We start from the raw sequence: 14255 nt of genomic DNA on the forward strand, positions 1-14255 counted from the left end.
GCATACCGCACACAGTTAAGAGACACTACCGAAGTGCTTTTACTAGCAGGAAAAATAACGTACAAAACAATTCTCAGCTGATGGGGTAAAGCAGTCGGGTACAGATGGTAATGATGTAGAGAGGGCAAGTGGACGGCTCAAAGGGCTCAAAAGAAATCAACGTCATCTGGGGCATCCAGGTCCCGGTACTCCACTATGGCCCTCGGGTCTCCTCGAACCATCCTGGGAAATAAAGGAGCGTGATGAGACACAAGTCCCTGGTCAGAGGAGGGGAAGAAGCCTGGGTCCCTCTCCTTACACACTCACCTGTTCCGAGGTTTCCCAGGATATCCTCCTTGGCCTCGAAACGCATCATAGTTCCCGCGGCCGGCACCATATGGAGCATGGGGGTATGGAGGTCCTCCTGTTGGGACTGCAGGGCGGACAGCACCAGCTATGAGAAAGACCCGGGTTGAACTAAAAACTGACCTCAACCTCAGCCTAGCTAAGCTGTGTAGCCCTCCACAAACACCAAGGCCCTGCATCGCCTTTCCAGACTCACCTCCATAGCCCAAGATGGGAGGCCGGGGCTGACCATACGGCATCAAGCCCTGTGGTGTCTGGTGTGGATAGGGAAGTCCTGGGGTCAGGCCTGGGGGGAGTACAACATGGACAGGAACATGAATTACTGCGGGGGAGGGAAGGGGGTGACAGGGATTCTAGGAATAGGGCCTGGGGATTAGTGGGTAGACTTCTCAAGGACTAAGGAGTCAAAGAAGAGACCTGGCAGCCCCCATGGATCGTATCTTACTCTGGGCAGGGCCAGGAGGCTGAGCCGGCTTGATCTCGGGCAAAGCTGGGCGCTTGGCATCTGTGAGGAAGTTGTTAAAAAATGCCACCTCCTTCTTCACCTCTTCGATCTTCTCTGCGTGTTTATTGAAGATGTGTTTGCGCACAAACTCAGGGCCCTGGGTGAGAGGAGGGGATGAGGATAGAGCACACTGCAGTCCCTTCCCTCCAGATCCCCACCTGGAAGGTCACAGGCCTCCTCCAGTCCTTTGGGGGTCCTGCTGCCCCAAGGCCACCTCCCAGCCCACCCACCAGTTCTCTTCACATCCCAGACCTTGAATTTCTTGCCACTGAGAGGACATAGCCACTTATCCTTGCCCAGTTCCTGCGTGTTGGAGGTGACAAACTTCTCTACTTCCTGCTCGGGGTCTTTGCGACCCATCTTCTGGGCCTCTTCTTCAGAAAGGGATTCGCGCACACTCAGCAGAGGAGTCAGTTTCTCCTCAAATGTCTTTTGCCACTCCAGCACTGTGTGGAGGACAGGGCAGGATGAGAGGGAGCTGGAAGCAGGGGTGAGGAGGGACAGAAGACGGACTTGGGGGAGCCGGAGTGTACCTTCTCCGTGACTGATCCGGTTGGGAGGCATGGGCCCCCGGACGTGGATTATGCCGCAGCGGTTAGGCATCTCGTCCTCATTGGGGTACTCGCAAGTGTTGTAATAATCCAGAGAATGCACAATGCGCAGATAGAGAAGGAGTTTATCTAAGACCTGAGGGAGGGGACACACAAGGTCAGGACTCGGCCCTGCACCTCTCGACCATACTACCCCAGGTGGTCAGAACCGGCACCTTGATCAGCTTCTCATCCCTCTCCACATTGATCTCTGCTGGGTTGCCTTCCTTGGGAGGCTCCTCAGGAGGGGGCCCTCCACTGCTGCCCAGAAGCTCCTCCTCCTCGGCACTCACTTCCTCAATCAGGTAGTCAGTGATGTTCTTCAGGATGGGGTTTTGCGAGGGCAGACTCTAACAGGGATGAGACGGACAATGAGGCGGAGAAATCAACCCAGAAACTGAGACACGGGGGAGGTGCTTCCTACCACTCGCCACAACCCTAGGCTCTTCCTTCCTAGCCCAGAATGACTGCGCTGCTGTTGGGAGCTGGGGAGATACCACCCAGAGGGGCAAATAAGGGAGGTTGTGGGTGGGTCCCAGGGGTCATGAAAATAAGAAAATGAGGTCACATGGCAGCTCAGAGGGGTACTCCTGCTCTATACTTTACCCCCTTCCCACTACTGAACTAGGAGAGGGAGGGAGAGGGAGGGAGGGAGAGGGAGGGAGTGGGCACAAGGAACCGTTGGGTGCACTGGAAACAAGCCCTGGGAGTCACTGACTGTGGGCACGGGAGGTGTCCCGGGCTCCGAGGCCCAGAGCTGGGTCCTGTCATCCAGGGTGTGGACCAGCTTGGCAGCCAGCTTGATGTCGTTGCGCACTATCTGTTTGTGCTGTGTGATGCCGTTGATGTTGCGGACACGCCGGGTCAGGTCTCTGTTCACACCAGGACTCAGTTCACACTCGCGGAGCTGTAGGGACACAATCAACAGCTGGCCAACCACTACCCCTGAGGACTGGGCCCTCTCTATAACCTTGGTGGTTAAACCCAAACTCCCCAGGGACGGGGACCCGAGGGGTCAGAGCCCCACAGCTTCTCAGACAGAGTGAAGCAAGGTGAACCTTCATGGCTACAAGTGGTCACAGGAGGGGTGGACAGGCAGGGCCTGGCGATGCTCCCTGCAGCCTGGGCCCAGCACTTACTCGGATGTTCTGCAGGTTCCAACATATCTCTTTAATGTTAACACTGCGGTCAAAAGTCACCCAGCCACGGCGAAAAAACCTACAGAAGAAAGCTTGTCAGCACAGTCCTGGATGGAGCCAAGGACCCACTGCCTCGTCTCCTCGCACCATCCCAAGGTGTCCAGCTCCTCACCTCCTCTCGGGCTGGGGCTCTGACAGTGCCACTCGCATAAAGCCTGGGTATCTTTTACAAAGCTGCAGGAACCAAGGAAAGAGAAGCCAGTGACCCCAACACCCAAGAACCACAATGCACACCAAACTAGGCCTCCCTATGGCAAAGGCAGCCTCACCCCGGAGGATCGGAGCCTCACCCCAACCCTGCCCCCAAGACGGATGTCCCCACTCACAGAGATGATCTCTGCCCTGGAGATGTTGGGGGCGATGTTGCGCATGAAGAGCGAGCACGTCTTGTGCAGGGGCCGGGGCTTACATTCCAGCCCAGCGGCGGCAGCATCCTTAGGTTTCTCCCTCTCCTCCTCCTTGGGCTTCTCCTTCTCCTTAAGCGCTTCTTCTGCGCAGGAAGGAGAGAGGAATTGGTACGGGGTTCTTTACTTGGGTGGAGCAGCAGTCACAGCAGACATCACCCCACAGAACCCCTTCCCACCAGACTGTCTGCAGCACGCTCTCGGACCCCCCCCACTCCCCCCCCCCCCCCCCCACACACACACACACACGCACACACGCAGTAAAACAAAGGAGCGCACCAGCCTCCTCCTCCTTCTCCTCCTCGGCTTGCCCACTCTCTGACTCGGACTCCGACTCCGACACACTGCCCTCATCAAAGCTGTCATCACCGCTGTGCTTCCGGTTCCGCTTCTTGCTCTGTGGGAGTGGGAGCAGGTCAGTCAAGACCCCCGGGACCCGCCCACACCCTGGCCTCACGCACACACCTCACCTTTTTGGGTTCCTTCTCAGCCTCTTCCTTCTTCTCCTCCTTGTCCCCGTCGGCCTCAGACTTCTTTGTCTTGTCGTCATTACAACTGTCATTTTCAGCCTGCAGGAAGAGACGCCCTGAGAATGCCCATCTCTCCTGCTGCTGCTGCTGCACCAGGACCCCCAGACCCCCCAGCCCCAGGTGGAGGCGCCAGCTCCCTCAGCCCGCCTCGTTCGTTGTTTGTGACCTGTTTGCCCTCTTCTTTCTTCTCCTCATCGTTGACCTTGCGCTCTCCGTCCCCCGGACCTGCTCCAGCACGGCCTTCCTCTTTCTTGCTGGCCTCCCCAGTCTTGCCCGCCTGTTCCTCCTCTTCCTCCTGCTCCAGGATTCGGAGATCATTCTCCGTGCCGCCTTCCATCTTAATGACAGCTACAACGACAGCAGCAGAGGTCATACCCCACAAACTCGGGCTTCCCCTCCCAGCCAAGCCTCCGGCCGCTAAGCCCACACCTGCATCTAACATCTTCACAATGGCATCAGCTTTGTCTATGTCCAGGAGAAGGTTATCAAACCAGCCGCTCTCCATGAGGGACAGAAACACCTTCAGTCGGTTCTGCAGGGCCCCCCGGGCCTCCTGCCGACGCTTTCCCACCTCATCAGGGTGGTACTTGGATCGGAACCTGAGGAAGCAGCAGCAGGGTGGGAGAAACAGCAGTTACCACAGGCCCAGGCCAGGCTGTGGGGAGGGGCCCAAGGAAGGCGGGGCCGAGCCTCTCACACCCACAGAAGGTAATAACATCCACAAAGGGGTGCACTAAAACCACCCAACAGCCAGAGGAGCCAGAGGTCACGCTCTGGAAAGATCTGGGGAGAACCAGGAACTGGGAGCTGTTAGGAGGACCGCGGCTCTGGTCAGGCCAGGGTCAGGAGGGCAGCTCGACCGCTGTGGGAAGCACTAGTGTGCGAGCGTCTCCACTCCCAATGCTTCAGAGGAAAGCTACGTGAGCAGGAGCCCCGAGAACCTCCCTCTCCTGGCCAAGCCCAGACGAGGTTCCCGCCAACTCCCTCCACCCCAGGTGGAGCCAGAAGGAGACCTGAAGTGGACCAGACAGAAAAGGCCAAAAGGCAGGACACCTTTCTTCCCTGGTGGGATGATAAGGCAGTGAGGGGACAGGAAAGAGCAAAGGGTGAGTGAGGCCAAGTGCCCGCACAGCCTTGGATAGGCCCATGGGAGAGAGAGGGCTGGAGGGTTAGGGTCTGGGTGGAGTGTGAAAAGGAAAACATTTTAATAGGCCTCTGAGGGTAGGAGGAAACCAAAGCAGAAGCAATTGGGGTATGAGAAAAAGAGAAATGGGGGAATGTAAGGAGGGCCCAGAAATCTAAAACAAAGACAGATGAGTCAAGAAGACAAAACAAGAAGTGTTCAGCAGAGAGCAAGGACATGGACAGAGAAAACTGAGAGGTTCATGAGCGGTCCAAAGACACACAGGGCAGTCAGAGGGGCACACAAGGACAGAACAGGACAGGCTGAGCAGAGAGGAAAGCCGCAGGCGTCACCTCCAGGATCTTTACCTTGGCTGCTTGGTCAAACAGAGCTCAAGATTTAACTAGCGGCGCCCAGGGCCCATGCTGGCTGGCGGGCTGCCCGCTGGCTCCTGGCTGGGGTGACCGGCCTAGATGCCCCGCCCCCGCGGGCCTCCGCGGTGGGGGCCCTGACTGACTAGCTGCCTAAGCAATACGTTCAGCTAGACCACTGCATTGTGCACAGCGGTGCCCTGCCTGTCTGCCTGGCCGGGCCCCGCCGCTCTGCCCAGGGGCTCATGTATGGGCTGGGTATGGTGGGGGTGGAGGTGGGTTTGCTCCGAGCTCCGTCGATGAGCGGGTGTAGTTCCCAGTTCTGGCTCTTTTCAAGGAGGAGGAGCAGAAAGAGGATGAGGAGGAGGAGCAGGAGAGGGGAAAAGATGGTTGATTAAAATTAAAACATCCACATAAGGAAAAAAAACTCAAATTCTTTTTTCTGTCAAACGACCCTGAGATCTTGGCTGTTCTTGTCTGGCTTCACTGGTTGCCACACTGGGTCCTGGTGACTGGGGACGACAATGACCCACACCAACACGAGGGCCGCAGTCTTTGCGCTGCCCCAAGAGGCTAAGGAGCTCTGGTCAGCTGCCTGGAAGTGTCCCAGCGGAGAAGGGAGATGGTGGGGTCCCACCACCAACACTCTCTCCCTCCCCTCCCCGCTCCCAGAAAGTGCCATGTTGGGGAGACTGGAGGAGGACAGGGCTGCAGCTCCTCCAGCCAGACCAGAGAGGAAGGGCGGGGGGGGGGGGGGGGGCAGACAAGCAGGGGCACTCACCACTCCTCATCTTTATGAGCCAGGAAGAAGTCCTGCATCTGCTGCCTTCTGAAGTCGAGCTTGTAGTCATTGTAGCGTTTGACCGCCTCGGTCTCGTCCACAGAGTCATCCAGGGACAGGAGGAACTCTTTGAAGGACTTCATTATGGGTGGCGGCACACCCAGGTCAATCTCCGCAATGCTGCCCAGCCTGGGGGGGGTGGGGGGTGGGGGGTGGAGCCTAGGTAGTCAGACACCCCGTCCTTTGCCCACACGCCCACCACCCCAAGCAGTAAGTGCTACACCTCACAGACACCCACAACCTAGCCAGCCCTCTTTGCCGTCCCAGACACTCCCCGAAACCTGGAAATTCCCTTCTCCCCAGAACCCCCGGCTTTACCTGGCCTGGATAGGCAGGACGTGGTGCTGCATGATGTGGACGTCTGGATGGCCCCAGGGCTGGGGGGGGCCGTAGGTTGGTCCCCCACCCCCCCCAGCATAGGGCATGTCATAGCCACTGTGGTATGGGTCAGAGCTGTGCTCATCCCTGAGGGCAGGGACACAAAAGTCAGACACAGAAAGAACCAGGCCATCTCTCCAGAACACGGACAGGGGAGAGGAGGGCACACAGAGGACGCAGTCTCACACCCAAGGGATAAAGGGACAAAGAAGGCTGGTGTGTGGGATGACTGAGACAAGGAAGCAACCAGCTTTCAGCACCAAGAGAGGAGAGCTGAGGAAAGGGACGCGCCTCACCAGTCTCTCCGCATGCGCTTCTGTGGAGGGCTAAGCTCGTGGCGAGGGGGAGAGAAACGCTCCCTTCGGTTCCGGTCATAATCTCGATATTCACCCCGACTGCGGCGCTCACGACCACGGTCCCACTCTCTGGAAGGAAGAACAAATCACAATCGTAAGACGGTAAAAGGTGGAGATGTGGATGCATTGGTGGATGGCCTATCTAGAACACACAGGCCTAGCTGCGCAGTGGTGGTGCACGCCCTTGATCCCAGCGATCAGGAGGCACAGGCAGGCCAATCTCAGTGAGTTTGAGGCCAGCCTGGTCTACAAAAGGAAGTTCCAGGACAGCCAGGGCTGTCACACAGACAAACCGTCTCAAAAAAAAAAAAAGGAAGAAAGAAAACACAGGCCTGGGTTCCCTTCCCTATCACTGCACACGAGCAAACAAAAAACCCAGTAGCTTGTCAGCTGCGGTGGCTCACACACAAGGAGGCCTGGCACTCCCTAGGTGAGCAAGCTGATCCTTCTGAAGCCATCTCCTGCTTCCATTTCCCGAGTGCACAATCACAGGCACACATCACCACACCCACCTACCTCAAAACCACCCGTTAATACCTATTTCTTTATAGCTAGTGCTTCCTGAGTTCGCTCCACACGGAGCCAGGCCGTGGCCCCAGGCCTGCTGCCCTGTGTGATAACTTGAGGCGGCGTCCCTAAATTGCATAGGCTTCCCGTGAACTCACTCTGTACACTAGGCCGCACCTGAAATGGAGATCCTTCTGCCTCCGTTTCAAGAGATGAGATTCAAGCTTCTGTCACAAAGGTACTTGGGGAGGGGCACTGTCCTCATCAAGGTCTGGCTTAGAAGAGCTTCGACAGTGATAAGATGGGAGGAACACAACCGTCCCCTCGTCCCCTCGTCCCCACACACGCATGTGTTATCAGGTAAGGAAACACTTCAATGGCTGTTTCAGATAATGTGGGTTGTGCTTTCTGGCTTCTGCACAAAGTTAACAGAATCATGCTGTGCTGGCAGAGCTCTCAAACTCTGAAACTCAAGCAATCCTCCTGTCTCAACCTCCCAAGCAGCTAGGCCAGGGAGGTTTTTTTTTGGGGGGTGGGGTATTTATTTATCTTTTAGACAGGGTCTTTCTATGAACTCACTATGTAGATCAGGCTGGCCTCAAACTCAGACATCCTCCAGTGCCTGACTCCTGGATTAATTAAAGGTGTGAACCACCTTGCCTAGTTCTCTTTTTGTTTTTAGAGACAGAATCTCAAAATCTGTAGTCATGGCTGGCCAGAACTCTCTACTTAGACCAGGACTGTCTCCAACTTGCACAAACCCTCCTGCATTTGCCTCAGGAGTGTGATCACAGGTGTGAGCTCTCTCCTGAAAGAGGTAGTTGAAGAGTGAGTTGAGGCAAGCAAGGTATAATTCTAACACTTGGAAAATGGAGGCAGCTATCTAGTAAATATGAGAGCAAACTGGGCTACATAACACCCTATCTCAAACAATGTTAGTTGGACTGTTTCGCCAAAACCACACCAGCAGGCGAGGGCTATAGCTCAGTGGTAAAAAACTTGCCTAGAATGTTCAATGCCCTTCGGTTCATTGTGCTACCAGCTCTTCGAGCAGTTCCTGGTGGTTCTCACTATATAGTATAAGATGCATTTCACAGGGTATGGGGACACAAGCCTTCAATCTCAGCACTTGGGAGGCAGAGGCAGGTGGATCTCTGAGTTCCAAGGCCAGCCTGGTCTACAAAGTAAGTTCCAGGACAGCCAGGGCTACAGAGAAACTCTGTCTCAAAAAACAAACAAGATATATTTCATAAAAGACTGCTCATCTCAGAACAGTCTGAACACTAGGACTCTGTCAAGCTCATACTGATAGATACAAGTTTTCCAAACTCTGTTTCTATCAGTAAGTTCCATTAGCAACAAATATTGACAGCTTTCTTCTAAGTAACAACTTCTCTTCACTTACTCTCCCTCACAAGTCTGCTTAACACTAAGTAAGGGTGAAGCCCCAGTGTTGACACCTACGTAGAACAGCACCTCCAGGCTCCCTGGCAACCACACAACTGCTCCTGCCAAAGGCAGTGACTGCCGCCCCACACAGCACACACAGCACACTGCTCTGTTATGCACACTTCCCGTCCATCACTCATCCTTCTCATCATCACCAAACCAGAAACAAAGACCCAACGTCTATGGGGACACTAACTGATGTGCTCTCTTCAAGCTGGCGTCCTTGTCCTGAGCTTTGTGCCAAGGCACCTGAGGCTTTAACCAGCATTCCTGCAGCACCACTAACAAAGGCAGCAATGTATCCAGACAGTTTGGGAACCACTACACCAAATATGTGTCTGAACTGTGTCATGCCTACTGACCTCAAGCTGTTCCCATCACCTGTGCTTAGGGAATTCCCTAGATATCCAGCTAAGTGACCCTTCCCATGGCTCTCCCCAACACTACACTTACACCTTGAACACTATCTGCTCCTTAGAACCTGGTTCCTCCGCAATGACCCCCCACTCATGTCTATTTGTGGCATGTACCCAAAATCACTCTGACCTCACACTACTGAACTCTGAAGAACTTCATCTGGTGTCAGACTCAGAAAAGCAACTTTGAGCTTCTTTCTTGAAGAAACACGAAGGAGAGCTGGGTATGGTGACTCACTTGTAACTCCAGCACTGAAGAGGCTGAAGCCTAGGAATCAAATGGTAGCTCACAACCATGTCAACTCCAGTTCCAAGTATACCACTCTGTTCTAGCTTCTTACAGGCATCAGGCACAGCATAAATACAGGTAAGATAAAACACTCAAACATTAAAAAAAGAAATTCCTTTTGGTGGTGGTGGTACATGCCTTTTAATCCCAGCACTGGGAAATCAGAGGCAGCTGAGACTACATAAAGACCCTGTCTCAAAAAAAAAAAAAAAAGATAAGCTGGGTGGTGGTGGTGGTGCACACCTTTAATCCCAGCACTCAGAAGGCAGAGCCAGGCGGATCTCTGTGAGTTCGAGGCCAGCCTGGGCTACAGAGCAAGTTCCAGGACACCAAAACTACACGGAGAAACCTTGTCTCAAAAAACAAAACAAAACAAGCAAACAAACAAATAAATGACGCAATTTACAAGTCATAAAATGCCTAAGTACTCCCTGGACTGGGGGCGTAACTCGGCTCAGTGCTTGCCCAGCAAGTACAAAGCCCTGGGTCCCATCCCAGGTACAGCTTAAACAAGGATGTGGTGGTGCATGCCTGGAATCCCAGCACTGGGGAAGGAGACAGCAGCTTAATGTCATCCCCAGCTACCCAAAAAGTTCCAGGCCAACAAGGCTATAGGAAAGTCCATCTTTCCAATGGAAAAAAGGGAGGGAAAGGAAAGAAATACAAACTCCTGATGCCGGTACAAAGACTGATTTTCCCCCTCAAACTTTTTTTCCTAACGCTTCCATCCGTTTATTCGTCCTCATTGTTCCGGTTTGAGATGGGGGTCTGTGGCCTTAGGCCTGCATGAAAGATGCAGCGGTCCATCCAACCAGCTGGGTTGGGCTCCTGTCCACCCCTCCTTCTGGCTGTCGCTTTGGTCTTAAAGGCCTCTCAAAATCTAAGGCAACGGTGGACAGATTGAATCACAGAAAAGAACGGTCCAATGGCGGATTACATGCTAACAACACTGTATAAGGGAAAGGGATGCAAACACAAGGAGGACCGGGACACCACCTCCGAGTGGAAAGGTGCGGGGGGCGGGGTGCGTTCAGACTGCCTCACCGGTCGCTCCAATCGTCTCCTCGCCGCCTTTCCTCTCTTTCCCGGGATCGGTCATAGTCACTGCGCTCCCTTCGAAATTTGTCCCTGCGTCTTCGATCGTACTCGTCATCACTGTCACCCATAGTGCTGTCAGAGGAGGCCTGGGGCCCGGCGGCGGGTGGACAAGGCGATGATGAACAGGGACCGGAGGAGGGACAGTCCCCCGGGGGCAGCACGCCCGCCTCCCTCCCGCCGAGGCCGGCCTGCCATCCCGGGCAGGGCGATCGCTCCGACAGTTTCACTGTCCCCAGGGGTTCCCCCTTGTCCACCCCCGACGCCCCCGGGCACAGCCCTCGCCTGCCGATCCCGCCACCCGGGCCTTTCCTTCCCCTCCCCCACCTGGCAGCGGTCGGGGCCGTTGGAAGCGCGCGCCGGCGGGCTTGTTTTCCGGGCGGACCGGAACGCGCGACGGTGGGGTCGCAAGGAAGGCTGGAAGGAGCCGCGGCGGTCCTCGGGCCCCGGAGGCCGAGGAGAGATGAGAGGGAGACCGCGGAGGGGGAGGGGGAGCCCCGCGCGCACTGTGCGCCACCCCCGGCGCTCGGCCTCTAACTAAAACAAACCCCCCGACCAAACTAAAACTCAGAGAGAGGAGAACGAGGGAATGATGGGAAAAGGGTGGAGACGCGGAAATCTCGCGCGGTTTTACGACAAAAATCGCTCAAAGCGCTAGGAGCTACGGAAGCTGAGCGGGACCAAGCCAGGCCGCCTGGACCTGGTTCGTTCCTTTTGAACGTGGTCGTTCCTTTTGAACGCGAGGGGGATGGAGATGGAGAGTTTCGCTCCCCACTAACGTCTCCTGGGTCGGAGCTAGTTTGCATCCAGAGGTTGCATTGCCAGAGCCCTGGGCTGGGGCACTTTTTGACCTCTTCAGGGATGGATTTGCCCTCTCCTCGCGCTGTGGATGGGTTTGAGGACTGTGGATGTCTAGGGAATAATGCATAGAAGCAACCATTTTAAAGGCATCGCCTCCCACCATTTTCTTCTTCCGCAGAAATCCACAGTACGTGCTACCTGCAAAACGCATCCTTCCTGCTTTTCTTGGACAGAGGCGCCTAATAGTGCAAACCGTGCAAATCTCAGTTTTAATGCCCAATACTTTAATGGGAAGCAGTACGTAGCAGTCTGGGAACAACCACCGGGGTCCAGTAGCTCCCAGTTTAAACGCATAATTCCCCAAGATAACACTAAGCCCTTCTCAGTGAATAAAATACCAAGCTAAAGAATGGAGCACACAACAGCCTTGCTCCCAGCAAGAAAATCCCAACATGTAAAAAGGTGTCTTTACGCCGGGCGGTGGTGGCGCACGCCTTTAATCCCAGCACTCCGGAGGCAGAGCCAGGTGGTTGTCTGTGAGTTCAGGCCGTCAAAAAAAAAAAAAAAAAAAAAAAAAGTGTCTTTGCAAGGGGCATTTAAAAATTTAGTACAGTCATGTTGGCACAGTCCTGCGACCCCAGCTACTCAGGAAGTTGAAGGGCCACAGAATGAGTTCAAAGCCAGCCTGGACAATTCAGTGAAACCCAGTCTCAAAAGCACTTTCCAGAAAGGTCTGGAAAGATGGTTCAGTGGTTAAGAGCACTTCCTGCTCTTGCAGTGAACCACAGTTTGATTCACAGCATCCATTATGTCTGGTGGCTCATGGGCTGTTAACTCCAGTTCCTGGGGATCTGATGACCTCTTCTGGACTACAAGGGCACTATGCTCAAATGTACATATACCCATACATACACACACACACATAATTTTTTTGTGTGTGTGTGTAGCCCTGGCTATCCTGGAACTCCCTCTGAAGACCTCTGCCTCCCGAGTGCTGGGATTAAAGGCATGTGCCATCCCACCCAGCTCATCCACACATAAGAAAAGGGAAGCAGCCGGGCGGTGGTGGCACACACCTTTAATCCCAGCACTTGGGAGGCAGAGCCAGGCGGACCTCTGTGAATTCGAGGCCAGTCTGGGCTACAGAGCAAGATCCAGGAAAGGCGCAAAGCTACACAGAAAAACCCTACCTTGAAAAACCAAAAAAAAAAAAAAAGAGAGAGAGAGAGAGAAAGAAAAGGGAAACAGTGGTATATATAGCTCAAAGATAGAATGCTTGCCTATCAAATGAAAAGACCTGGGTTTAGGATGTAAGAAACCAAGGAGAGAAGGAGGCTAGGGGGTACAGTTCAGTAGTAGGGCATTTGTTTAGCATGTATGTGTCCCTGGTCCAACCCAGCATCCTCCCGCCCCGCCCCCTAGGAAAAATGTAGGCAGACACAGTGGCACACGCCTGCAATCCCAGCACTTGGGAAGCGAAGGTCAAAGGATCCAGAGTTCAAGACCAGCCTCAGCTGTCTCAGCTATGTATCAAATTCAAGGGTAGCCTGGGATGCATTAGAATCTATCCTTTATAAAGGTACTTGTCAGATCCTAAGAGGGACAGAGGGGTCACCCTGGGAAGGGGAAATAGATAAGATCTCCTGGGTAAACTGGGGGGGGGAAGGGGGTAGAGAGGAGGGGATGAGGGATGAGAACATGAGGAATCAGGATGGTTAAGTGAGGGGAGGGATGGAGAGGGAGAGCAATGAAAGAGATTATCTTCATAGAGGGAGCCATAATGGGGTGAGGGAGAAACCTGGTGCCAGTGAAACTCCCAGGAATCCACAATTGACCCCAGCTAAGAGTCCTATGGAGCCGGGCTGTGGTGGCGCACGCCTTTAATCCCAGCACTCATGAAGCAGAGGCAGGCGAATCTGAGTTTGAGTCCAGCCTGGGCTACAGAGTGAGTTCCAGGACAGCCAGGGCTACACAGAGAAACCCTGTCTCGAAAACAAACAAAAAGACTCCCAGCAACACTGCCTGATCTGGTTTTCCTGTGAATACTCTCATTGTCATCATAGAACTTTCATCCCGTAACTGACAGAAGCAGCTGCAGAGATCCACAGCCAAGCACTGGGCTGACCTCTGGGAGTCCAGTTGAAGAGAGGGAGGAGGGATAACATGGGCAAGGAGGGTCCAGATCATGGCGGGGGAAACCCACAGAGAAAGCTGACCTCACTCGTGGGAGCTCACGGACTCTGGACTGACAGCCAGGGAGCCTGCATGGGACCGACCTAGACCCTCTGCATGTGGGTGACAGTTGTGCAACTTGGCCTGTTTGTTCGACCCCTAGCAGTGGGACCAGGACCTGTCCCTGGCTCATGAACTGGCTTTTTGGAACCTATTCCCTGTGGTGGGATGCCTCGCTCGGCCTTGATGCAGGGGAGAGGAGCTTGGTCCTGCCTCAACTTGATATGCCACACTTTGTTGACTCCCATGGGAGGCCTTAACCTTTCTGAATGGAGACAGAGGAGGAGTAGATGGGGAAGGGGGGAGGTAGAAAGGAGGTGGGGGAGGGAACGAGAGGAGAGGAGGGAGGAGAAACTGTGCTTGGTATGTAAAATAAATAAAAAGTTTTGCTTTAAAAAGTACCTCATCTGGCTTTAGACTATGTCATGGCATCATGGTTAAATGCACCAAGAAGGTCAGCATCACTGGTAAACATAGGACCTGCTCTAATGATGCCCGCTGGAAAGTGGCAAAGAAAACTGAAATCAGCTGGCATGTCAAGTACATCGGCTCCTTCTGGGGCAAGACCAAGATGAAGAAACAGGCCATTAGCATCTGGCACTGTAGTTCCTGCATTAGAACCGTGGCTGGTGAGGCCTGGACCTGCAACACCCCGTCGAGGTCAGTCAAGTCGGCCATCGGAAGACTAAAGGAATCGAAAGACCAGTAGAAATGGAATCATTTGAGAAATCCCTAGCCTACAATAAATGGGTTAATTTATGATGTAACAACAAAAGCATAGGTTAGCAGCCGGGCATGGTGGCACACACCTCTAATCCCAGCAC

General features: G+C 54.2%; 2 protein-coding genes across 6 annotated transcripts; one reads left to right on the top strand and one right to left on the bottom strand.

Moving 5' to 3' along the window:
* Positions 1–15: 15 nt before the first annotated feature.
* Srrt (serrate, RNA effector molecule) lies at positions 16–10989 on the bottom strand. Of its 5 annotated transcripts, XM_052754061.1 has the most exons (20): positions 10726–10989; positions 10348–10487; positions 6583–6711; positions 6227–6373; positions 5849–6037; positions 4003–4172; positions 3740–3921; positions 3514–3612; positions 3323–3440; positions 2966–3129; positions 2752–2813; positions 2580–2658; positions 2159–2347; positions 1617–1790; positions 1384–1537; positions 1103–1296; positions 791–947; positions 542–643; positions 307–433; positions 16–222 (listed from the first exon to the last, which is right to left on the bottom strand). In XM_052754061.1, the coding sequence occupies exons 2-20, from the start codon at positions 10467–10469 to the stop codon at positions 147–149; spliced, it is 2634 nt and encodes an 877-aa protein (XP_052610021.1). In that variant the 5' UTR covers positions 10470–10487; positions 10726–10989; the 3' UTR covers positions 16–146. The 5 variants fall into 5 exon arrangements, with proteins under 5 accessions (XP_052610021.1, XP_052610025.1, XP_052610022.1 ...); XM_052754065.1 differs by lacking the exon at positions 10726–10989 and having other exon boundaries at positions 307–412; positions 542–631; positions 10348–10707; XM_052754062.1 differs by lacking the exon at positions 10726–10989 and having other exon boundaries at positions 542–631; positions 10348–10707.
* A 2853-nt stretch (positions 10990–13842) lies between these two features.
* LOC128120840 (60S ribosomal protein L37a-like) lies at positions 13843–14182 on the top strand. Its single transcript, XM_052755055.1, has one exon. The coding sequence runs from the start codon at positions 13865–13867 to the stop codon at positions 14138–14140; it is 276 nt and encodes a 91-aa protein (XP_052611015.1). The 5' UTR covers positions 13843–13864; the 3' UTR covers positions 14141–14182.
* Positions 14183–14255: the final 73 nt, after the last annotated feature.

This window comes from Peromyscus californicus, unplaced genomic scaffold, assembly GCF_007827085.1.
Source record: "Peromyscus californicus insignis strain IS unplaced genomic scaffold, ASM782708v3 Scaffold_2__1_contigs__length_46816999, whole genome shotgun sequence".
Taxonomy (NCBI): Eukaryota; Metazoa; Chordata; class Mammalia; order Rodentia; family Cricetidae; genus Peromyscus; species Peromyscus californicus.